The following is a 26,361-nucleotide window of genomic DNA, read 5'->3' as shown; positions in this document are numbered from 1 at the left end:
TCTGACAGCCAAGCGCTGCTTATCCTTGAAGCCCCTGCTCTCTGTCGCCCCCTCTTGGCCATCCTTTTTGATCCCCAGTTGGATTTATTTGTTCCTCTGCAGTGGCAACTCACTCCAGTACTCTTGCCTGGAAAACTCTATGGATGGAGGAGCCTGGTAGGCTGCAGTCCATGGGGTCACTAACAGTTGGACATGACTGAGTGACCTCACTTTCATGCATTGGAGAAGGAAATGGCAACCCACTCGTGTGCTTGCCTGGAGAATCCCAGGGGCAGGGGAGCCTGGTGGGCTGCCATCTGTGGGGTTGCACAGAGTCGGACACAACTGAAGCGACTTAGCAGCAGCAGCAGCTGCAGTATATCCTTAGCACCTGGCTTTCACGTCTAACAAAAAAAAAAATCATAGTCTGTCTTATATGTAATTTAGTTGCACCTCCCTTAGATTATAGGATTATGGCGGGCAGAGGTGTGCATGACTAATTTTTAAATCATTTTAGGCATAACATACGTTGGACATAGCAAGTACAGTGTTTGTTGTATTCTTGCTCCTAGGATGGAAGATATTTATATAAACAACAAAATTCATGTGTATTAAATGGTCTTATGCAAATAATAATGATCCACTCCTCTACATTTTCTCTGAGAGCTGAACTTCATGTACTACACATAGTACTTGCTTCCTGTTTTCCTATTAAGACTGAAATCAAAGAAGGTATAAACTATTTTACTCAAATTTGTCGTCCTGGCAAAATGCATACCCAAGTGAATATTTGCTGAGTGAATGCCTCAACTATTGTGGTTATGGTTATACGTGAAAATTCTGGGAGTTTGCAAAGACCTCCAGTAAACTTCAGAGCCTAGTCTGGTCTCTAATCTGGAAATTAGAAAATATTCTTCTAGGTTATTATTAGTAAGTGTCTGCTAGATACTCAATGCTTTATTTTTATGTGCTGTGAGAAGCTAACAAAAAGAAATTGATGATGTGCTGAAATCCTGTTCAGCGATTCCCTCTGGAGCTCTGTTTTTAGGTTTCATCTGTACCTTTGGAATGTTTCCAGTGCCTACTTCATACGGCTGTTGTGAAGATTACATGGCTTAGAACATGCAAAGCTCCAAAAAGTGTCTCGTGTACAGTAAGCACTTGGTAAGCATAAACAATTATTATTATTATTATTATTGAAGATACTGAACTGCACCTGCTAAAGTTGGGGGATAAAAACAAACACCATGCAAATCTAAGTAGTTTATCCTTTATTCATACAAACAATACATACACAAGACTATACCTTTTTTGAAGACTGCAATAATTTTCTAGTGTAACAACTCTGTAACAAAATTTAACTAAATGTAACATTTATGAAAATATAAATCTCTGATTGGGTAATTCTTCCCAACAATACAAAGTTTACATAAAAACATTCAATATGAGCTATCAGTTGCAAACAAGTTAGGAAAAATCATTCAAGTCACTTGTTAAAACTCTATTAGCTGTTACATAGAACATTCACACTACATTGAATCCATCTAGGCATTTAATTCTTAGAAAGGTGTAGCATGGAGGTCTAACTGATAATGACAGGAATAAGTATGTGTTACCTCCAAAGAGCTAAAAAAAAAAAGCATTGACTCATACAATCAACTCCAGGTAATCTGTACGTGGGCTGAAACTTCTCTGGGCTACCACCTCCCTGGTTGGTAGCTAGACCAGGAGGAACATACTGGAAAAAAATCTTTCACCGGGGTGTTTCATATCTGAACCTCATCTCTGTATGCTTATGTGTCAAACTGTTTTCCAAAGTGAAATACACCTATATTGGATTCCCTGTGGGTTAGATCATTTGTTTCTGCCATTAGCATTAACAATTAGGATGTAGCTCTCCTTTTTTCTCACATTTCTCCCCCACATCTCTGTGAGGGTAATAGAGGAGCTATCACTACCTTTATTTTTGCAGTTTAAGAAAACAATACATTTGGGACGTTAAAGATCTGTCTATAGATGAGTTCAAGGCAGAGCTGGCTGAAAGTCAGTGCCTTGCTCATTTTTCTGTCTTCTCAAGACACCATGGTCCCTTTCAAACCAAACCACTACTACTGATCACCATTGGAAAGTCATCCCAGGACATGCCATGAGGGGGATATGGAAGGAAGAAAATCATGTTACCCTACTGGGATGTAATATTTTCTTTTAAACAGGAGAAGTAGTTTTTAAAAAACATTGAATACCAATTTCATAGCTTCTGCTTTGAAATGGCTAAGACTATAAAAGACTCCAGAGAATCCTCAGGCAGAAAGGATAACGGATAAAGAATGATACATATAGTGTACAGAAGTAAGAAAGTGCTTACTTACAAACAGGACAGTAAAGAGCCTTTGGATGCCCTTAAGATTTATGCAATATTTTAGCACGAAGACAGGCATATTCAGTTTGTCCCAGAGTATTTGGTCAGCTATCTGCGTTTTACACAGGAAAGAAGAAGAATGAGAGTAAGTAAGGCAAATGTCGTCAGTATTCCACAGATGGCATGTCGAGAAAGCTTTCCTTCTAATAAGATTTACTGCAGGGGTTTAGGAAATAATCTATGTTTCCACACAACCAACTTCTATAGCACAGCCTTTTGTTGGTACAATGATAGAAATGAACAGGTGTTTGGACTGCGTTTATAATGCCCTTTCTGTAACATTTTTACACCCAGCACAAACAGGCATTTCAAAATGACACGAAAAGATTGTGGTTTCATATTAAATGTGTTCCTTTGCAGCCCAGAAAATAGTTTAAAAATTGTGTGTTCCATGATACAGAAACCCTTGCATGCAGTTGTAATGAAGACCGACTCTATGTGTGTTCAGTAGCCCTGTAATAGCGGTAGGCAGCTCTTGCCCCAGTCCAGTCTGTGGCCTCATACTAAACATCCTTTCTCTTGGGAAACTGGGAGTACCTCTGGGCACTTTTGTTACATTATTTTGCACCTTTAGACCTTCCATCTGCAGACTGGATTGACACAGTTGTCAGGATCGTAAAAGAGTAAGGGGAGATTAAGGCTGTGTTTAGTTATCCACAATCATTTGAAGTTCAACAGCAGTTTGTGTTCACAATTTCTACCTGTTGCTGTAGGACTAACTCCAGTCCAGATGGTCTGTGTGTAGCTCTAACCTCTCTCATCTGGACAACGGGATGAGTTAAGCTGCTTCTTCCAGTCCAGTTAATTTAAAAACTACTCTCAGCTGATATAGTCATGTAAATATGATTTCTGGAAATTCTGTCAAGACCGCAGTCTTGGATAAACTTTGTCAAAAAGACCGATTCTACGAATAGTTTCACATTTCTGTACATTTCATGTGTGTGTGTGAGTTGCTCTGTCGTGTTTGACTCTGTGACCTCATGGACTGTAGCCTGCCAGGCTCCTCTGTCCATGGTTTTCTCTAGGCAAGATACTGGAGTGGGTTGCCATTCCCTTCTCCAGGGGATTGTCTCAATGTATGAGAATGGCAATAATTAATACTAGAACTGCAGCATCGTTCCTTTTTTTTACCTATCTTTTAAGAAGAAATGTGTACCATTTGGGAAACAGAAGGTAGTTGTTTTTCCTTTTATGTGTGTATTATGCAGTTCTGCTAAGCAGGAAAAACATTTTGTTAGTTGTCAGGGGCATAGCTGTGGCCCCTGGATTCCAGGGCAGAGCACACCCGCTCGTAGCAGGAGTTGTGTTTCTTGGAGGGTGTTGACTCGTTCGGTTCTGAGGAGTCACTCACGGTGATGGGGCTGTCTCTTGCAAAAACCTCAGTCGACTCTCTCCATAGGCAATCCACAGACACTTTAAAACAGTAACTACTACACTTTGGCCTGGATGTCTGTGTCGCGTTGTTGAAAATTTGTCTGCTGTTTGAAGTGGCGATTTTAATTTTCAGCGCAGCATCTACACGGTCCACCACGGTGTATATCCCTATGCTGCCATCGTCAAAACCCACAATGATGTTCAGGTGACGCTGGGAAAGGGCAAGGAAAGTTGGTGTTTTATAAAGGGAACAAGCACCGATATTTTTGCCATCGGCCAGTCTCATGACAATCAAACTGGATATTGCACCATTTTCATCCTCTTCTTCCCCATTTCGGAAACAAATGTATACCAGGTAGCGCCCGTCTCGAGACAACCTCTGCCTCCAAATGACCCCAGAGGCATGCACCACCCGTAATTTGCCGCTGTGTAAATCCAGCACGTTGATATTCTCATCTCCCCTGGAAATAATGCCTAGCTTTCCATTGGGAGAGATTTCAAAATCCTCTAGGTTTTTCAGAAAGTTGTTTGGAAGTTGCACGCGGCGGCAGATCACTTCTTCTGTCAGACTCCAGATATTAACCGTCTCCGCCGACGTGATAAACACGATGATATCCGGGCAGTCGGGAATCAATTTAAAATTCACAATAGTGGTGCCATCTTCGCAGCAGAACTTCTTGGTGATGCTTCCTGTCCAAAGACTGACTGCCAGCACCTTGCTTTTGGTCATGCCCACCACGAAGGTGTTCGCAGAGGTGATGAAGGCGTTCTGCAGACTGGTCAGGATGTTGCACACCCTGTGGCCCGTGGCCAGTCTCCAAACCCTGGAGGCATTTTCCTCGCAGAGAGAGACCACAAACTGGTCATTGTGTGTAATCAGCAGCTGAGAGATTCTCTGCCCATTAATTCGAAAGAGGTTTTCACCACTGCTGGTGTGCCAGACATACTGGCTGCTCTTATCGTCTGACGTCACCATGACATCTCCGGAGGACGTCAGCACGCAGTGTTCAACCGTTCCTTCGTGCTTAAACACTGCTTCAAGGAACCCGCTGCTGAAGTTCCACTTGTGAACACAATCTGAGCCATCGAGGGAATAAATGATCTCCCCACGAGCAGGTAACACCAGACTTTGGATGGGTTTTCCAGTCTTATCTATGTTGGACATAGCTGTGATTATATCTATGTCCCAAATGGAAAGAACACCGCTGGTGGATAAGGATAGCAGCATGTTGTGGTGACTGGATTTTACCAGCTTGACTATGGTACCTGAGATTTCCTGTAAGCTCGCCATACACTGCCCCGTGTCCCGCCTCCAGAAGAACACGGCCGGGGTGTTTTCCATGGTCGCGATGATGCAGTCTCCGTTCTTGGACAGCACAGCTGATATAAAGCGTTCGTTGTGTTTTGCTCTGAACTTTTCTGCCACCTTCCACAGGCCAGTGTCTAAGAGCTCGATGCTGAGGGCCTTACAGATAAGAACTGCACTTTGGTCCTCTGAAAGTTCAATGCTGACCACCTCACTGTCTTCCCTGCGACAGTCAAAGTCATCAGTCAGCTGGGGGTTGGAGATGTCCTGTGTGTTCCAAACAGAAAGGCTGCCCTCACTGTCTACCATTACCATTTCCTGAGCTGTGTCCAAGATAAGAAGGAACTTCACAAACCCACCTGAAAATTCAGATGTCACTGTACATAACTTTTCTCCACTCCCTAGATGAAAGATGGTGGTGGTGTTCAGGTACTGTCCACAGAAGGCATACACGCCGTCTAGTGAGCACTGGACGCAGGTCACTTCGTACCAGCAGTGGAACTGGTAAAGGGGCCATCCATAGAGCAGATCGATGACAGTGACATCTTTGCTGGCTTCGAGCCAGGCCAGAGCATGTTTGACGGACAGTGTAAATCCATTGATGTAGGTGGAGCCACTTCCATGCTTGGTCCCTTTGATTTCTACTTCAGACAGGAGGCAAGAATTTACATTGTCGTAAACCAGCAGGGTGTTATTTGTTGTTGCCACCACAAGATACTTTTCATCGTTGGTGAGTTTCATGCCAAGGACGACAGACTGGGCTGTTGTGATTTGCCTGAGTAGCTGACGCGTTTCCACATCCCAAGTGCTGATGGAACCATTTTCTAAAGCCGTGAGGACCGTACTGGGGTTACAGGTGGGCAGAATCTCAGTGACATGCAGGTGACTAGATGACAAGGGAAGTCGCTCTGGGCTGTAGGTCACATCCATGGATGAGTGTAATGGCACAATGGAGCAGTATTTGGGCCCATCTTTGTCACATTCTAAGAGAAGATGTCTAAGTTTGGGCAGGGAGCTCACAACAGGCAGCAGCCTCTGCTGAAGCTCTGCAGAGAGGGAGCCGGGGAACGCAACGACCTTGGTTTTGATGCTGCGGAGGGTGCTCGCCAGGAACTTCAGCTCCTTCTCCTGCGAGCAGTTGTAAGCCAGCTCAATGTCTGCGAGCACTTTGTCGAACTGGCCGATTTTGATCATGGTGTAAAGCCAGCTGAAGTTCATGATGATGCCGTAGAGTAGGTCGTCAGTCTTCCCACACCTTGTCAGGTGGTACAGCAGCTCACACATTTTCCGATGGTTGACAAAAAAGATGTCAGGCTCCAGTGGATTGCACTGGAAGACCCAGGGCTGGTCAGGGGCCTGCCTGTCAAAGGAAGCCTGCTCAATGAAGTGTCTCTCCTCCTCCAGCAGGCTTTTGCTCTCCAAGTCAAGGCAGCCATTCAGGTAGGGGTCTTCCAGGCAGAAAGCTTTCCTCCTGCCCCCTGACCAGACTCCCAGGAAGTAATCTGCCAGTATGGTGTGCATTTCATGTAGGTCGCTCTTGTCCTGCAGATACAGCTTCTGGGCTATGAGCTGCAGGTGTCTGTTGGCCCAGACCAGCAGGGTGACATTTTTCACGTGTCTCTCGATTAGGTATCCACTGAGCCCCTCCTTGAGCTTTGCGATGTACAGATAAGGTACCCTCAGGGGATTGCTGGGCCTCACACTCTCATTGAGCTCATTCATCACACTGTTGTCCAGGGCCAGCACGTCCTCCAGCTCCATCTCACTCAAACCCATTTTGGCCATGGTGATGTAACCGAGAGCCCGGGAGACAAGTTTCTGCCCACACTTTTGCTCCAGGGACCAGAAGAGCTGCTCTATGCTTTCGTGCACAGTGACACAGAGGGAGGACTCATCGACGTCTCTGTGAGATCGCCAGTGTCTCACCTCCCTGAAGGTCAGGTTCACAAACATGGGCAGCGTGCACTTGGAGAAGGCGTTGTTCACATAAATCTGCTGGCCCGACGTGACCTTCCTTTTGACCCGCAGAAGCTGGTGTTTGAGCACCTGGCTGCACATCTTCCTGTCCCGGGGAATCAGCTCGATATAGTTGTCTTCTTCGTGGATAAGGCACCTCAGTTTCTGCAGGATCCCATGTTTGTTGGGCAGCGTGGAGAGGACGATCCGGACGAAGCGGGGAAGGTGCACGGGAAGCCACCAGAGCTTCCGGGCCTCATCGCTTTCTGAGAGCTGCTCCAGGGCATCGAATATGACCACGAGAGGTCTCTGCAATGAAGACTCATTCAAAAGGTTTATGAATAAGTCACGGAGGTCATGGATCTTCTTAGGGTAGCTCTGAACCAGGCACCGGTAGTTCACTGCCAACTGTTCACAAACACTTAGAAGGAGAGACTTAAGATCAGTACTCAAGTCTGTGGTTCCTAGAAACCTCACGACTACAACTGGGTCAGATTCTGGTCCTGTGTCTTCATGTAGCCAGCCATAAGCCTAAAACACAAAGGTGGCGTTTAGAATGGAGATACATATTCACATGGGCACATGCAACAACACTTCCTCTCTGCAGAGATCAGCCTTCTGTTAACCCCAACCAGGCAGAAAGTAACCTAGACCCAGGAGATGGAAAAGCCTGAGATGGTCAGAGAGCTGTCACAAAGCTGTGACATAGGTGAAATGCTCAGGATCACTCCACCAGAGGTAATAAAACAGTGGTAACAGTAGCAGTCAACCACAAGGCAGCATTTGGCTTGTATTCTAAAAGTTACAAAGCATTTCACCAACTGTAAATCTGAATATCTAGTATGCTTAGTTCCTCATCACTGAATTTCCATTTCTTAGCACAGTTGTTGGCACATGGGAGGTGCTTGGTAAATATTTAATGAATAGATTAAGTAATGACCTACACATTGTATGCTTAGTCTCTCAGTCGTGTCCGATTCTTTGTGACCCCATGAACCATAGCCCACCAGGCTTCTCTGTCAGTGGGGGTTCTCCAGGCAAGAATACTGGAGTGGGTTGCCATGTCCTCCTCCAGGGGATCTTCCCAACCCAGGAATCGAGCCAAGGATTGAACCCAGGTCTCCACATTGCAGGCAGATTCTTTATCGACTGAGCCACCAGGGACCTACACATTAGGTCAAGTCAATTATCTTCCTTAATTGAGGTTACATACGGCTGACCATGGTCTAGTTAACTTTTGTTGTATTTTAATCACTGAGTCGTGTCCAATTCTTTCGTGACCTTATGCACTATGTAGCCCGCCAGACTCCTCTGTCCATGGGATTTCCCAGGCAAGAATAGTGGAGTGGGTTGCCATTTCCTTCTTTAGGGGATCTCCCTGACCCCGGGATCAAACCTGTATCTTCTGCTTAGCAGGCAGATTCTTTACCACTGAGCCACCTGGGAAGACTTCTAGTTAATTAGAATGTAATAAAAATATTCAGCAATAAAATGATATTGAATATAATCTTTTATGACTCAGAGACTTTTACTCTATTGTGATGCTATAGGGTCATCATTATAATTATTTTTTATTATTATCATAAAAATCTGATAATGTGGGTTAAATGAGTTTGGCTGAATTTGTGCTTTATAACAGTTTACTATAGAAACAGGCAGTCATCAGACCTCACATTATCTCTGTAGGACACATAGGATTACATGGGACTACAGTATCATGTAACAGAAGAGGAAACTGAGGCCCAAGCCAGATAAATAGCTTGCTTGTAGTTAAATGATTACCAAGAGATGAAAATGGAATCGAAGTCATATCTGACTTTCATTCTAGTGTTCTCTCTCTCCCACTCTCTCTTTTTTAAATTGTACAGTTAAAGAGATAACATATATGAGATGGCTGCTAGGTTTAGTATTTTTCTGTCTGAAAAGGTAAGGAAAAAAAGGGATATGATCAAAGTATAAACACTCCAAAGCATATTTTTAGGGAGATAATGTTTTTCAGTAATCTGTGGAATTCACCAAGGATACTCCTTAGAAAAAGACATATATTCTAATACATTAAGAAGTAAGTTTATGAAACTTGGTTCCCCAATAGGTAGTTCAGATTAAAGTGTGAATAAGTTTAGAAGATTCATGGATGTCAGTTTCAAAACTAACTGCTAAGGAAAATAAGCAACTCGTTTTTGGTGTTTGGCCCCAACCTTTGAAGCTAATTTGGAGGAAGGTATAGTATTCTTGCCTGGAAAATCCCATGGATGAAGAGCCTAATGGGCTACAGTCCATGGGGTCACAGAGTCAGACATGGCTGAGCATGCGTACATGCACGCACACACACACACAATCCCTCCATTTTACCGCTGTCCTTCAGTGGCAAATCAGAAACAGAATACAATCTGTTTGTCCCTGTGTGGATGGCTTATGATGATTATATGCATCATCCTTCCCAATCCCGGGTTGGAGGATATGTGATGTCTATAAAGAATGGCCTTCTGATATGAGCTCATGTCCCAGGAAATGTTGGTTGCACAAGAGACGACCTGGAGACAAACGTGAGATGCCTGTCTGGATCCTTACAAGGGACACAAGGTCACGAGAGCACAAGTTGAGGTTGGTGGAGACGGGGAGGCGCTGGAGCAGATGTTCCTCAGGAGGGAGGGGAAGCAAGCAGAGTCTAGGCAGGGGACCTAGAACTGGGCAAGGCTCCTGTGAGAAGCTGGTGGTTGCACAGCATGCCCAGAGCAGCGAGCACTCAGAAGGTCATTCTTTGGCTGTCACCACACTCTGCCCATGGGGCCTGCATGTGTGTACAGGCATCACACACATCATATGACTACCGTGCTGGACACAGAGGGTTGCATCACATGTGCATTGTTCCTGCAGCAACTTTTATCCTCCCCTCTTCCACAAGGAAAAAGCCCTAGAGTGAGTGTGAAGTGCATGTTGCTGCTGCTGCTGCTGCTAAGTCGCTTCGGTCGTGTCCGACTCTATGTGATCCCATAGACGGCAGCCCACCAGGCTCCCCCGTCCCTGGGATTCTCCAGGCAAGAACACTGGAGTGGGTTGCCATTTCATCTCCAATGCAGGAAAGTGAAAAGTGAAAGTGAAGTTGCTCAGTCGTGTCCGACTCTTAGCGACCCCATGGACTGCCACCCACCAGGCTTCTCTGCCCATGGGATTTTCCAGGCAAGAGTACTGGAGTGGGGTGCCATCGCCTTCTCCAGTGAAGTGCATACACCGAGTGTTTTCTCATTTGATTTCAGTTCCCCTTGTAGCATTACTGTCTTGCTCGCTTGGAATAATTCTAAAGTTTGAAGACACACCTACAAAGAAGTGCGCAGACACAGGCAGACGGTCACACACATGCACACGCACACACCTAGTTTGAGACGACATGGCCTCTAAATATAAGCCTGCCGTTTCAGTTGAAGAAAGGGCTCATACCCTAACACAAGAAGGAAAACCAGTGGTTGGATGTGGCAGGTTGAGAAATGGTAAATGGGCCTCCCTAAGGACTTTGAATATAAGTCTGATATACCTGGTTGTCACCTGTGTGTGTCCTCACAATCCCCACATGAGGTGCAGCACAGTTGTCCCTCTTCTTGTCCTCATGTGATAGATCATGAGAATGTTCACAAAGTTAAGGACAGTTCTGCTTTTAAGACAGTAGTCACAAGAAAAGCAATACAAAGATTCTGAAGTAACACCAGGATAGTATAAACCATCAGACTTTGGTATCAAGTGTAACAGGAGGTTAAGCCTGGTACTAGTTTCACCCAGTTTAGACAATAGATACCACATTCCAGAGTGAAGCTCCAGCCCATCTTGCAAGACTTGAAAGGGAATTTCGAAAACTAGTTTTGCTACCTTTGGTGGACTACTTGCCTCCTGCCCGAAAAAGGCGCCAAGAAAAAAAAAATGGGAGAGGAGGATTTTATTGTTGTTGTTTAGTTGCTGAGTCATGTCTGACTCTTTGTGACCCCATAGACTGTAGCCTGCCAGGCCCCTCTGTTCATGGAATCTCTCAAGCAAGAATACTGGATGGCCATATCTTTCTCCAAAGGATTATCCCGACCCAGGGATCAAACTCGCGTTCCCTGTGTCTCCTGCATTAGCAGGCAGGTTCTTTACCATTGAGCCACCAGGGAAGTGGGGAGATGAGGATGCTGTGGGTTATATCTCTCACCACCCTACTCCCAAAGTAGAGGACTGATAGATGCCCACTTCTCACTTCTACCTTTGGGAAAGGGGCTGCAATGGACCACTTTCAGGATGTCCCCTAGGGCCTGAGAAACATAGCCATCTGGGTCTGATGACAGCTGAGGAATATGCAGGTTGAGTGACTGAGCCTGGCTAGCTGCTCCAGTGGAGAAGTGATAGAGAGATGCCCTTTTGGGACTGGAGTTTCTCAGGACAAAACAGTACCCACGTGTTTCCCATGTTTCAGATGTCAGCTACTGATAAGTGTGAGCGATGAGGGTTTCTGCTGGTTCTGTTTTTCCCAGTTCTTGTCTAAGGGAGCTTGCTGTGGAGAGGCTCTTGGCAGAAAGATACTAGAATATGGGTTGCTGGCTGTCTAGGAGCCATGAGGGTGACCAGATGGAAAAACAATGCGGTTCCCTGTGCCTAGGGAGCAGTAGGTGAGAGGTGCTCAGTGAGGACAGGTCGGGTAGTGTGAGAGGGAAAAGACCTTCCGGAAACCAGGAAAAGGCCTCAGAAGAAACAGGAGGAAGTGTTAAACACCTTCCAAGACCAGAGTGCAGAGCCCAGGTCAGAAGGGTACTGGTCTATAAGAATGTTCTGGCCACCTTACCTACATCCCCTAAATCACAACCTATAGAAGTCAGAGTGTGGTTGGGGTTGTGGAGGGGAAGAAGTGGTGTAAGAAAGGAGAAGCTGGTCATTTCCTACTTCCTGCAGGAGGGGCCTGGCATATGGTTGGCCTCAGTTGGGGGAAGAGATGTAGACTGAAGTATTAATTATCATCTACAACTGGACATATTAATTGCTGAACTGAGATGGATTTAGTATCCAGAAGCAATCAGAGGGCTTGTCTTTGCTGAGAGTGATGAGAAGAGTTGTGAGATCTGCCTTTGTTTCCAGCCAGATGAGAACTAGCTCCACAACATGAGTTTGAACAGTAAGAGACAAAAAAAAAAGCTGTTCTAGGATTGAACCTTGTGAGTCTTATCTCCCAGTATAATTGTTATACCAGCAAAAGAGAAACGCTAAAGTATCCATTCCAAAAGGACCCATTATAATTCATAGTAAACACAGAAAATGGAAGTGAATTGGGTGACTCGATCTTTTCCCCAAAGTTTTTTACAAATATACACGTAAAAGAATAGGTATTTACCTTCTTTGCTACTTCAGCTAGCAGAAGGGTCTTTCCAGTGCATGGTCCACCGTATATAATAAGTGGGTTGATGTGCCCGGTTTTGCTTGGAAGAATGTATTTATGCACGATGTTTAGAGATTCACATTTGTACTCGTAGAAGGAGGCATATGTTTTACATAAGGACGAATGCTGAAGGATTTCATCATAGAGCGTGTCAGTTTCTGTGTCAAAATTCTGTTGTACCGTGGCCTGAATTATGTCAATCATGTCCTCATAAAATTGTTTACCAAGTCCTTCTATGTAATGGTTTTCTATTTCTTGGGAATAGCCTAGTTTCATGTCACAATGAGTAACAGACGTGTACACTCTCAGATTAGATGAAGCAACAATGGTAGGAATAAATTCATCCCTGAGTTTTATCAGCTTCTCTTGGGCTTCAGGGTCCCGAATAATTCTTGGTTCTGTTCCAGTTATATCCATGTACTTTCCCATTTCTGGGATTTTCACGAAACGCTCAATGTTAGCAATTTTCCTAATATAGCAAACACACTTCTTCAGGAATGCTGGAGTTTGCTTTCCTAGAGCAAAGTCAAATTCATCCTCTATCGCTGAAAGAAAGTACAACAAGGAGTTTACTGTCTAGAACCAATAAGCAATGCATCCACGCTTCTAGCACGTGACTCTCAAGTCAGTAGTTGTAGTTTATTTTGCTTATAGTGTGTAGCTGAGTCATCTTTAGAATAATTTCTCAAGCCCTTAATTTCCTATTTGTCTTTTCCTAAACAGCCTGGATCCCAGAACAATGGATTCTAAATAAAATTGCTTAATTTCCTCCAAGACCTGAGGGAGAGGTTGAACATAATCATAAGAAAGCAAGCACACTAAGTTTATAGTTGCTTCTTCTAAGTTCCCACTTGTCTTTGCTCCCAGACTCCAGAGGTTCTAAGAGTGGAGAGCAGGAACTAACTGGGGCGAGGAGAGAACGAGAAAGAGGCCACATGACGTTTCTAGTCTATTTCTTCCTCGCCGGTCTTTCCTCCATTGTGGTTTCACCATTTTGTTTGAGATGCATATACCCCAGACATATATGTGTAAATATAAATGTAAAAGCGTGTTCAAAATATAATTACATGCTAATTTCATTTATCCATTATCCATGTCACTGTTAAATCCCATTACACCCATCAGAGCAGGAACAGGAAAATGACTCAGTATGTAACTTTATTTCTTTTGAGATAAACCATGTTAGGGCTTATAACACATATGCTCACATAAAAGTAAATATACTTTCTAAATCATTTGAGGCCCCATAAGAACATTTAAAATTGTATCAGTACTGATAAAAAGCAACAATTATGCACAATTTTAGGGAAAAAAATAAAATAATTAAACCGATGGACATGAATTTTAAAACAAGCAGTCTTTTAAAGCTTGTTTTCTCCCCTCTGCTTTTCTTTATCCAGTTGGTCTTAACTGAGCATCTGCTATGTACCAGGCATGCTGCTAGTTGCTTAGGATACAGTGGTGGGAGAAAACAGAATGCTGAGAGAAAAAGCTGTTAGTGAAGCTTATAGTCCAGTGGAGGATGGCAGACATGAATCACTGCTGCTGCTGCTAAGTCGCTTCAGTCGTGTCTGACTCTGTGTGACCCCCATAGACGGCAGCCCACCAGGCTCCCCCGTCCCTGGGATTCTCCAGGCAAGAACACTGGAGTGGGTTGCCATTTCCTTCTCCAATGCAAGAAAGTGAAAAGTGAAAGTGAAGTCACTGAGTCGTGTCCAACTCTCAGTGACCCCACAGACTGCAGCCCACCAGGCTCCTCCATCCATGGGATTTTCCAGGCAAGAGTACTGGAGTGGGGTGCCATTGCCTTCTCCGGATATGAATCACAGAGTCCCACAGATAAATGTATTATTTTTATGCCTGGGAAGTTGAATGACATGGTACCGTGAGAGTAAACAATTGGGAAATCTAATCCACTTGGAGAAGTCAGGGAAGATTTTCTTAAGGTGGTGACTGCTGGGCTGGGATCTGGTGGAAGCATGGGGGGTGGGGGATGGGGCTGGTTGTAACTTAGACCATCTCAATATACTGGCCACATCTGCAACATCAAGCAAAAACAAAACATAGGTATATTCTATAAAGTAACTATTAAGGGAGGTGGGAATTTTATTTAAAAATGGTACCTTTTAGCAGAACTGCTGTGATAATATTTTTTCAGTAATGATAGCAATTGATAAAGATTTGTGATTGAAGTAAAAGAGATGTATCTATATAAACCACCAGTGGTGAATAAGCTGTGCCATTCACATCAGGATAGTTTTTTTTTTTTTTGGCTGCGCTGGGTCTTCATTAGTTCACATGGGCTTTATTTAGTTGCAGTGTGTGAGCTTCTCATTGTGACGGCTTCTCTTGCTGCAGAGCCCAGGTTCTAGAGCGTGCGGGCTCCAGTACTTGTGGTGCATGGGCTCAGTAGCTATAGCACACGGGCTTAGTTGCCCTGAGGCATGTGAAATCTTCTTGAACCCATGTCCCCTGCAGTGGCATGTGGACCCTCAATCACTAGATCACCAGGAAAGTCCCAAATCAATATATTTTACCAAAGATTTTATTCAGGAAAATTGCATCAGGAGGCCAGATAAGGAAGCTTATATAACATATGTCTACTCTTCTGTTTGTAGAAGAGTACAAATTTGTTATAATATGTACAGGGGAAGATGCAAGAAATTTGGATATTCTGAACTCCTGCAGAAAGTAGCCTTTGGTCCATTTCTTGTCCAGCCACCTGTGCTCCACCAGGGAAATCCCTCTATCTGGTATTCTTATTTGAAGATTTATGAAAATATTAAAGTAATATTGTAGTGTAAACTCTGACAGTTTTTTTTTTTGCGGGGTGGGGGGCACTGTTTGTTTATAATGCAAATGTCTGACTTAAGCTTTGATTGCTGAGGCATCCACTTCAATGATACCTATCTTGAATAAACTCATTAACAGCCAAACATACAGAGCAGGCCAGCCCCCCTCACTGAGATGCCTTTGTTTAAGAGCTCTTGCTGGACTTCAGTAACTAACCTTTCCAGCTACTTGTTTTTCTCTCTCCCTGTGCTTTAAATTCCCACTTTTATGTTTAAAATTTACCAGTAAAGAGTGAGCCCAGTAAAAGCAAAGCCCTAGACATGTGTGCTCTGCCTCTCTTTCTCTCTCTGCTTCCGACCTTGCTGTGTGGCTTTAGACGTGCTCTGTAATTTCCAGGTCCTATAAGTAATGTGGATGTGTATTCAGTCATGTCAGACTTTTTGTGACCCTATGGACTGTAGCCCTCCAGGCTTCTCTGTCCATGGGATTCTCCACGCAAGAATACTGGAGTGGGTTGCCATTTCCTACTCCACTTATAAGTTATAAGCCTTTATTTTTTCAAAGTTATCTGATGGTGATTGCTGAAGAGTATCTTGCAGTCCTAACAAGAGACAGAAAGGCTGGTCTAACTACCACATTGGTTACTGATAGACTGGCACAAAACAAATATACTCAATCCATTTCAAAGAGCTGGCCCCTCTTCAGCAATTTTCACTGTGCAAACATGGTCTTAAAATGAGTTGGAATGTAAAATAAAATTTCTTGAGCATGCATATCTTTTATAGATGTAACCCCAAATAGAAAATAGTCCAGGTATAGTGTTTCATACGACCTAGTACAAAATTATTAATCTTCATATGGCTATCCATGTGGACCAAGTTCTTTATTGTGGAGAAAATTAAGAGAAAGTATTTGCCTATGAATTTTTTAAAACTTGGGCTGTCTAACGCTAAGTCAGAGGATGCTCTCCCCAACTGGTGTCTCTTATATCAAGAATAGGAGAGTGTTTGCTCTTGGTATTTTTTTTTCCTGATACAGCACTTTGTTTAGGAATAGGGTAGTTTTGCCCTTGATAAAGACAAAGAACCAGGGCTTCAAAAATGGATCAAAAAGATCCCAGAGGAATAAGGATATATGTTAACCTGTATATTCTAAAGATAGTACTTATTCCTGGTGATTTTAGCATTTTTAGGGAGAATTAAAATAAGACCCAATTTTTGACATCTTCTGGAGAATGAACTTGTTAAGATTCTTTCTCTGAGGTTAAAATACAGGCATATCCAGCGAGAATGGTATCAAGTGCTTCTTAGGTTTTCACAAACATTTTGGCACATCATTCACAAAACCCGTCTGAAAATGCAAATACTGTTGCTTTTTTCTTCAATGATTCTTTGCTATCACCTCTTAAAATAAATGCTACTTAACCAATTACTTTACCTAGGAGCGTTCATCCCCTGGAAACTATGACTGACATATTCCTTCAGATATGTTATTTCCTATGCAATTCCTAAAAATAAAACCTCTTTTCCACAGCTGAAAAAGGCCCGCAAGTGAGTCTCTGCTCAGCAGTTAGGGATATTTTTTATTTTAAGGCTAATCTAGATCCTGCCACTCCCTTACTTCCCAGCCTCTGATAGCTTCCCATCTTATACAGTGATGGAAGAAATTTTCACAGATTGAAATATGAGGGAGTCATTCTGGCTTATACCTGATTTGAGTTGAACTGTCTATTAAATAGAACAGCCTGTCTTCTGGCCCATCAAACATGCATTGTGCATCTGATTTAACCACTAAAGGAAAGAATACATCTAAAAATCAAAATGGAATATCTATGATTCAGGCATCCAAAATGCAACCAGTGGCCATTGTGTATGTGGTTTCAGACATTTTTCCTGCATTACTGAGAACTTGAATTCTCTGAACTCTATCAGATGGAAGAACACCACCAGTTTATTCTCAAAATGATATCTGCTAGCAGTTGCCTAGGTCTCAAGGTCTACCCTTGTAACTATGCGACCATTTCAGACCCCAACCAGTCCTTATTTAACATGCATCCTGACTTCTTGCCAGCTCTAATTATAATTCTTGATAAACAACTTGATACCTACTGTAACTTTGTGATTTTTGCCTCTATAAGCCTCCCTCATTTTGTAGTCAGGTAGAACACAATTCAAGTGCTTCTTGAAACTGTCTCTCAGGCTACAGTGCTCAGTTTGGCCTGAATAAAACTCTATTATATTCCTATTATAGATTGTTTATTGATTATTTCTGTTGTTATTATGGCCTGTGCCCACCTTCTAACCTCATCTCTCCTTCTCTGAGCTTGGCAACCTTTACTTGCTTCCTGCTCCTAGAACTTGCTTAGCACATTCCTGTCTCAGGAATCTTGAACCTGGCAATCCCTCTGCCTGGAATTCTCTATTTTAGATATGGCACTGCCAGCTCTGATTCATTCTGCCATTTAGCCCAGAAGTCATTTCCTTATCACCTGCCCTATCTAAATCTGGACCCCCACAGCCTTCATCAGGCCCTATTATCCTATTACTGTGTTTTATTCATAGCACTTATCCTTTCTGACACGATATTGTTCATTTATTTGATTACTTGCCTATCACTTATTTCCTCCTCACTAAACAGTAAGTTCCAGGAGAGCAGAAACCTTGCCTTCTTCATCATTGTTGTAGCCCCAGTGCCTGGCATATATATGCCCTGAATAAATGTTTGCTGAGCAAGTGAATTAATGAACAGGTCAACTGAGAAATACTGGCTGAGTCTGGTCTATTATATTCAGCCTCCTCTGACTTCTTTTAAAGTCATATTTTTGGAGAATTTCTCAAGTATGTAAAAGCTTATCTTTGAGTAAAAAGATTACTTGTCTCTCCAGGAGATAAAAACATTAAAAAAATTAAATTTCATCAGGCAATAAATACAATTAAATTTGCAGAACCATAAAAGGAAACAGTGAATACATCTATTAACGATCAATTCCTCAGTTTACTGAAGATGCATACAAAATTACCTGAGAACAGGTACCTCTTGGCTTGGCTGTGTTTCATTTTCCCCTTTTCATGTAGCAGTTTTACAGCAGTCTTAAATATCTTCTTGATCTCATCTGATATCTCTTGCCAGGTCTTCTCATTCTCGTCATTGGCAGAAGGCTGCATCTTTAGAAAGGTGAAAGTGAGATGTTAGTCTTAAATCATCAAGAAAACCCAATATTTAAGAGGAAGAGAACCATTGTTATTTGAAAGTCTACCGTGGGCCTTACCATGACAGGTGCTTAACGGATAGTATCTCATTTACTCTCCCTAGTACCCTGAAAGTGATGTGAACTCGCCCAAGGGACACAATGGTGTGAATCCAAACAGGATTTGTTAGTTTGATTTTCTCAATACATTGTGTGTTTCACTTGAGTTTTGATTCAAATGTTGTAACAAAATCATCTCTTCAATACAGTTAAAGGTCAGACTAGTCAAAAGGATGGTTTTTCCAGTAGTCACGTATGGATGTGAGAGTTGGACGATAAAGAAAGCTGAGCACCAAAGAATTAATGCTTTTGAACTGTGGTGTTGGAGAAGACTCTTGAGAGTCCCTTGGACTGCAAGGAGATCCAACCAGTCCATCCTAAAGGAGATGAGTCCTGAATATACATTGGAAGGACTGATGCTTAAGCTGAAACTTCAATACTTTGGCCACCTGATGCGAAGAGCTGACTCATTTGAAAAGACCCTGATGCTGGGAAAGATTGAAGGCAGGAGAAGAAGGGGAGGACAGAGGATGAGATGGTTGGATGGCATCACTGACTCGACAGACATGAGTTTGAGTAGGCTCTGGAGTGGTGATGGACATGGAAGCCTGGTGTGCTGCAAAGAGTCAGACACAACTGACCAGCTGAACTGACTCATATGTTACTATTTAATTGTCTTTAATTGTTTCTTCCTCATTTATTTTTTATTATCCTCTAGGAAATAAAATCAGAGAAGGCAATGGCACCTCACTCCAGTACTCTTGCCTGGAAAATCCCATGGACGAAGGAGCCTGGTGCTGCAGTCCCTGGGGTCGCTAAGAGTCAGACACTACTGAGCGGCTTCGCTTTCACTTTCACTATCATAATTGGAGAAGGAAATGGCAACCCACTCCAGTGTTCTTGCCTGGAGAATCCCAGGGACGGGGGAGCCTGGTGGGCTGCCGTCTATGGGGTCACACACAGTTGGACACGACTGAAGTGACTTAGCAGCACTTAGGAAACAAAATAGGAGTGCCTACCAAGAAAGTAACATTTATAGAGTCTTGCTGATAATCTTATTCAAACAGTCATTTACTTAACAACAATTTATGCAGAAACATGGTTCAGTCAATAATTTATATTTCCCTAGAGGCTCATACAGAGACAGCAATCGCAACCCACTCCAGTACTCTTGCCTGGAAAATCCTATCGACGGAGGAGCCTGGAAGGCTGCAGTCCATGGGGTCGCTGAGGGTCAGACAGGACTGACTGACTTCACTTTCACTTTTCACTTTCATGCATTGGAGAAGGAAATGGCAACCCACTCCAGTGTTCTTGCCTGGAGAATCCCAGGGGCAGGGGAGCCTGGTGGGCTGCCGTCTATGGGGTCGCACGGAGTCGGACACGACTGAAGCGACTTAGCAGCAGCAGAGGCTCATAGAATTAAACAAAGAAGGAACAGCTAAAGCCAATTAATACAGGTGTGAGTTCAGCTTTGTAAAACTGGTTTCTTGAGGTATCAAGTTTTTTGATATCTACTTTACCAGCTACTGTCTTTACTCCTGGCATATTTACCTGGTGAATGGTTTGGGATTTGCCCCAGTATTCTCCATATTCTTCCAGATAATAACTTCAAAAAATACATGTGAGGAAGAAGAAGAAGAATTGAGTAATCTGACATGATTTCATTTTTCATGGAGAAAATGCTTTCTGTTAAATGTCAGAATAGCCAAAACACAGGGATCTTAAATGAAGAGCTGTTGCTAACCCAGGGCTTTTCTCCTCTTGGAGCTGCTGGGTACTGCATTATCAAGGATATTTTCTTTGGAAGAGGAATGGATATCTATGCCTTCTTTTCTTTTTTAAATTTTTTTTTTTAATTTATTTGGCTGTGCAGTCTTTCTCTAGTTGTGGCAAGTGAGGGCTACTCTCTTATTTGCAATGGGTGGACCTCTCTTGTTGTGGAGCCTAGACTCTAGAATGTGGGCTCAGTAGTTGTGGTGCTTGGGCTTAGTTGCCCTGAAACATATGAAATCTTCCTGGGCCAGCAATCAAACCCATGTCCCCTGCATTGGCAGGAGGATTCTTAACCACCAGACCATCAGGGAAGTCCTGTGGCTTCTTTTCAACCTCTTTAAAAGGTCTAGGCAATAATTAGGGCCACCTGTTTTCTCCACCACCTTCATTTAGTTTCAGGGGACATATGATGGGTACATTTGGGAACAAAGTTGGAGAAGAGACGACTGTGTTTCTATCATACTCAGTTCAGTTCAGTCACTCAGTTGTGTCCAACTCTTTGTGACCCCATGAATCACAGCACGCCAGGCCTCCCTGTCCATCACCAATTCCCAGAGTTTGCCCAAACTCATGTCCATCGAGTCGGTGATGCCAACCAACCATCTCATCCTCTGTCTTCCCTTCTCCCCCTGCCCCCAATCCCTCCCAGTATCAGAGTCTTTTCCAGTGAGTCAACTCTTCGCATGAGGTGGCCAAAGTACTGGAGTTTCAGCTTTAGCATCAGTCCTTCCAATGAACACCCAGGACTGATCTCCTTTAGAATGGACTGGCTGGATCTCCTTGCAGTCCAAGGGACTCTCAAGAGTCTTCTCCAACACCACAGTTCAAAAGCATCAGTTCTTCAGTGCTCAGCTTTCTTCACAGTCCATCTCACATCCATACATGACTACTGGAAAAACCACAGCCTTGACTAGACGGACCTTTGTTGGCAAAGTAATGTCTCTGCTTTTGAATATGCTATCTAGGTTGGTCGTGACTTTCCTTCCAAGAAGTAAGCGTCTTTTAATTTCATGGCTGCAATCACCATCTGCAGTGGTTTTGGAGCCCAGAAAAATAAAGTCTGACACTGTTTCCACTGTTTCCCCATCTATTTCCCATGAAGTGATAGGACCAGATGCCATGATCTTAGTTTTCTGAATGTTGAGCTTTAAGCCAACTTTTTCATTCTCCTCTTTCACTTTTATCAAGAGGCTTTTTAGTTCCTTTTCACTCATGTATGCCACAACCTCTCTGCAAGGTTCTACATAAGACTCAAGAAAATAAATTAACAATGTATGAAATGTTAAAGAACATACTGAACTAAAAAGAAACAAACTAGAGACTATAAAAAATAACTTGTCAGATTTTTAAAATACTGCCCCCTCAAAAAAGAATCTTTTACAAATTAAAAATATAACTGTTGAACTTGAAAACTCAATGCACAGAGGAGACACAGCTGAAGAAGAAATTTGGTAAACTGGAAAAAAGATCTAAAGTGACTTTCCAGATAGTAGCACAGAAAGCTAAGGAAATTGATAACGTGAAAGACAATTAAGAGACATGGAGGATACAGATGCAAGCTATTATATATGGGATGGATAAGCAACAAGGTCCTACTGTATAGCACAGGGAACTATATTCAATACCCTGTGATAAACCAAAATGGAAAAGAATATGAAAAATAATGTACATATGTGTGTGTATATATTTGTATAGCAATCACTTTGCTGCTGCTGCTAAGCCGCTTCAGTCGTGTTAGACTCTGCGACCCCATAGACGGCAGCCCACCAGGCTCCCCCGTCCCTGGGATTCTCCAGGCAAGAACACTGGAGTGGGTTGCCATTTCCTTCTCCAATGCATGAGAGTGAAAAGTGAAAGTGAAGCCGCTCAGTCGTGTCCGACTCTTCGCGATCCCATGGACTGCAGCCCACCAGGCTCCTCTGCCCATGGGATTTTCCATGCAAGAGTACTGGAGTGGGTTGCTATTGTCTTCTCCAAATCACTTTGCTATACAGCAGAAATTAACACAACACTGTAAATCAACTATAGTTCAATAAAATTTGAAAAATAAAAGAGATATGGAGGATAGAGGGAGGCAATCTATTGTGCATGCAACTAAAGAGCTAAAAGGGAAGAAGGAACAGAGGAGAGACAGTATTTGATGAGATGATGGCTGAGAATTTTCTAAAACTGATAGAATATATGAATTCACAAATGTAGGAAGCACAACATATACCAATTGGAACATATACACATTACAGTGAGATGATAAAAATACACATATTAAATCACAGTAGGATCCTCTATGACCCACCTCCCAGAATTCTGGAAATAAAAGCAAAAGTAAACAAATGGGACCTAATTAAAATTAAATGCTTCTGTACAACAAAGGAAAATATAAGCAAGGTGAAAAGACAGCCTTCAGAATGGGAGAAAATAATAGCAAATGAAGCAACTGACAAACAACTAATCTCAAAAATATACAAGCAACTCCTGCAGCTCAATTCCAGAAAAATAAAGGACCCAATCAAAAAATGGGCCAAAGAACTAATTAGACATTTCTCCAAAGAAGACATACAGATGGCTAACAAACACATGAAAAGATGCTCAACATCACTCATTATCAGAGAAATGCAAATCAAAACCACAATGAGGTATCATTTCATGCCAGATAGAATGGCTGTGATCCAAAAGTTTACAAGCAGTAAATGCTGGAGAGGGTGTGGAGAAAAGGGAATGCAAGCTAGTACAGCCACTATGGAGAACAGTGTGGAGATTCCTTAAAAAACTGGAAATAGAACTGCCTTATGACCCAGCAATCCCACTGCTGGGCATACACACCAAGGAAACTAGAATTGAAAGAGACACATGTACCCCAATGTTCATCGCAGCACTGTTTATAATAGCCAGGACATGGAAACAACCTAGATGTCCATTGGCAGATGAATGGATAAGAAAGCTGTGGTACATATACACAGTGGAGTATTACTCAGCCATTAAAAAGAATACATTTGAATCAGTTCTAATGAGGTGGATGAACTGGAGCCTATTATAAAGAGTGAAGTAAGCCAGAAAGAAAAATACCAATACAGTATACTAACGCATATATATGGAATTTAGAAAGATGGTAATGATAACCCTGTATGCGAGACAACAAAAGAGACACAGATGTATAGAACAGTCTTTTGGACTCTGTGGGAGAAGGAGAGGGTGGGATGATTTGGGAGAATGGCACTGAAACATGTATAATATCATATGTGAAATGAATCGCCAGTCCAGGTTTGATGCAGGATACAGGATGCTTGGGGCTGGTGCACTGGGATGACCCAGAGGGATGGAATGGGGAGGGAGGAGGGAGGGGGGTTCAGGATGGGGAACACATGTACACCCGTGGTGGATTCATGTTGATGTATGGCAAAACCAATACAATATTGTAAAGTAATTAATCTCCAATTAAAATAAATAAATTTAAAAGAGAAGAAAAAGGGGGAAAAATATACTCAACTATATTGCATAGCTGAAAGTTGCTAAGAAAGTAGGTTTTAAACACTCATCACAAGGAAAAATGTTTTAAGTTTGTGTGACAGATTTTAACTAGACTTCTTGTGATTATCATTTCATAATATATACAAATATCAAATCATTATATTGTGCACCTGAAACTATTGTAATGTTATATGTCAGCTGTATCTCAATTTAAAAAGAAGAACCATTAAAAAAAATAAAGTAGGTTAGTTTAGCTTTTTTACTTTTTTCTTTTGTATATGATACAGAGAATGTTCTGATTTCATTCTTTTATATGTAGCTGTCCAGTTTTCCCAGCACCACTTATTAAAGAGAATGTCTTTTCTCCATTGTAAAAAAAAAAAAGTAAAAAGCAATAAAACATGACATTTGCATTAAAAAGAAATACACATATTTTCAGATATACAGAACTTATCACTCTTTTGGAACTTCCAAAAGATATATCTTAGGAAGAAGGAAATGACCCCAGAAGGAAAGTCTAAGATATCAAAAAAGAAAGGTGAATTTGGAAGATTTCTTAGCTTTGGATTTAGTTGTTAAAAGGAAATTTAGAATCCAGGGCAGAATAACCTTCTGTCTACTGTGCCTTTTCTGTGGAGAAAAACCACCCTTGCATGACGTAAGCAGTTTAAAAATGTAGGGAGAGACACACTCTGGAGAGAAAGATAACTTACTGCATTTTTATTGCTTTTCAGCATTTCTGATCTGGGTCTGAGGTAATATGCGGCTGGCACTGAGTTCTCATCCCGACAGTACCAGTCTTCCAGTAGCTTGGTGTCCAGCTTCGCCTCTATGGCAGCATCCAAGATCATTTCAAACTCTGAGGCTTCAACTTCTCCGGGGATTCGGATGTTCCCATATTTTTCACCTAATAGGCCCTGTGTGTCACCAAGAAAATTCAGTTTAGTGTGTCACCAAGAAAGTCGGCTTTAGTGTTCACATGATATGACCACTCAATAAATATTAAAGAATAGATAACAAGATACTTTATTCCATCAATTGCCTCTTTTAATCACAGTGGATATGTTTTCACATGGATTATTTTGTAAGTAAAATTAGACCATTTATATTGTAGTATAATAAATTCACATACTGGGATTGCATATTGGACAAATCCAAACTACAGAATTTCATAACAAAGAAATTTCCCCACAGTTTACATAATATAACAAAAGTTACCTATTTTGAGAATTTTGGTTGGTTCATGCAAAAAAAAAAATGATGTGTTGGACTCTATGAAATATCAAACATATAAACTCACAAACAAACAAAAATTGCTTTGTATAGAGTTAATAGTTTGATTCTAAGCCCCAGCTTTACACAGCTACAAATGAAAGAAGTATGAAATCACTGAGTACGACAGATCCCTCTGGTAACTGAAAAAATTAAAAATATAAACAAGATATCATTTTTTTCCTATTAAACTGGCAAAGGAAAATGTGCTCAGCGTTATGTGGACATATGAGAAAATGCCTCTGTAGAGCTGATGGGCGTGTAAATTGATCTAATATTTCTTTGAAGGGTATTCTGATAATATATATGAAATGACTTAAAATACATGAGTTTTGGCAATTTTTCTTCTGGAAATCTGTCTTTAGAAAATAAGGATGTACATAACAACTTATCAGCATATTTATGCTGAACCTGTTTGAACAGAAAAGAGTTGAACCTAAGTGTCCAGCAAGTGGGAACACTTGAATACATTTAAACATAATTTGGTATCTCTATTCAAAGGATGTGCCAAATTATGTTTCAGAACTCTATGGCTGCAGAAAGATTTTTATAATATACTATTAAGTAAAAAGTGTGTATAAGATGAATCTGATATTGTATATACATTATATATATATGAGAAAGAGATCATATATATGTACACACATAAACATAACATATACACATAGAGATTTTATAAGAATACACAGCAAGGTTACCAAGGGCTACTTTTCACCGAATGGTTTTAAATTTATTTTGGTTGTTTTATGAACTTACTGCTTTTGTATTAAAATTTTTTTTACAATGGAAATGTATTATTTTGTAGTGAGAAAAACTACAGATATTTAAATTTTTTATGCCTGATGATGCTGTGTATACTCCTCATGGAGCAACACTTTCAAAGGCTCCTCTAAGTGTTTGCTTAAGCCCATGCTTCTCAAAATGTCCTCAGACCAGTACCATCTGTGTTACCTGAGAATGTGTTAGGCATGCAAGTTCTCAAGGCCCATCTCAGACCTCCTGAATCAGAAACTCTGCTGATATGGCTGAGTTAAATCTGTGTTTTAGCAAGCCCTCCAGGTGTCTGAACCACTGGTGTAAGCTGTCAAAAATATTAGCTTATATAGCTAGTACCTGATGTTTCAGTTAATCTTTAGTGTCTTATCTGGTAGAAATAGAAGGAACATACAGAACTCTAACACAGATCGATACTATCCAAGGCGTGTTGGTCTGCTTTATAATATCCATGGGAAGATTTCTGTTTAATTTGTGGTCATCTTCATCCTTTCTTCCTGTTGACTAGCACCTTTGCCATAAGCTTCCACTGCTGGAAGTCGACCCACTAGAAGGTGAATTGTGGTTTGGCTTCCTTGGGAGCATTTTTTACTATCTCTGCAACT

General features: G+C 41.9%; 1 protein-coding gene across 1 annotated transcript in view; it reads right to left on the bottom strand.

Annotated features, from left to right (window-relative positions):
• LOC102173650 (NACHT and WD repeat domain-containing protein 2) overlaps positions 3,421 to 26,361 on the bottom strand; it is a 99,082-nt gene continuing 76,141 nt past the window's right edge. The window contains exons 2-5 of the mRNA XM_018049918.1: positions 24,424 to 24,627; positions 18,242 to 18,386; positions 12,385 to 12,974; positions 3,421 to 7,565 (exon numbers count right to left, since the gene is read on the bottom strand). Of these exons, the coding sequence (XP_017905407.1) occupies positions 3,633 to 7,565; positions 12,385 to 12,974; positions 18,242 to 18,386; positions 24,424 to 24,627 (4,872 nt within the window). The 3' untranslated portion in view covers positions 3,421 to 3,632. The remainder of the gene's footprint in view (positions 7,566 to 12,384; positions 12,975 to 18,241; positions 18,387 to 24,423; positions 24,628 to 26,361) is intronic.

The sequence above is a fragment of the Capra hircus genome, chromosome 6, assembly GCF_001704415.2.
Source record: "Capra hircus breed San Clemente chromosome 6, ASM170441v1, whole genome shotgun sequence".
In the NCBI taxonomy this organism is placed as follows: domain Eukaryota; kingdom Metazoa; phylum Chordata; class Mammalia; order Artiodactyla; family Bovidae; genus Capra; species Capra hircus.
This window is presented reverse-complemented; position numbering and strand designations above follow the sequence as displayed.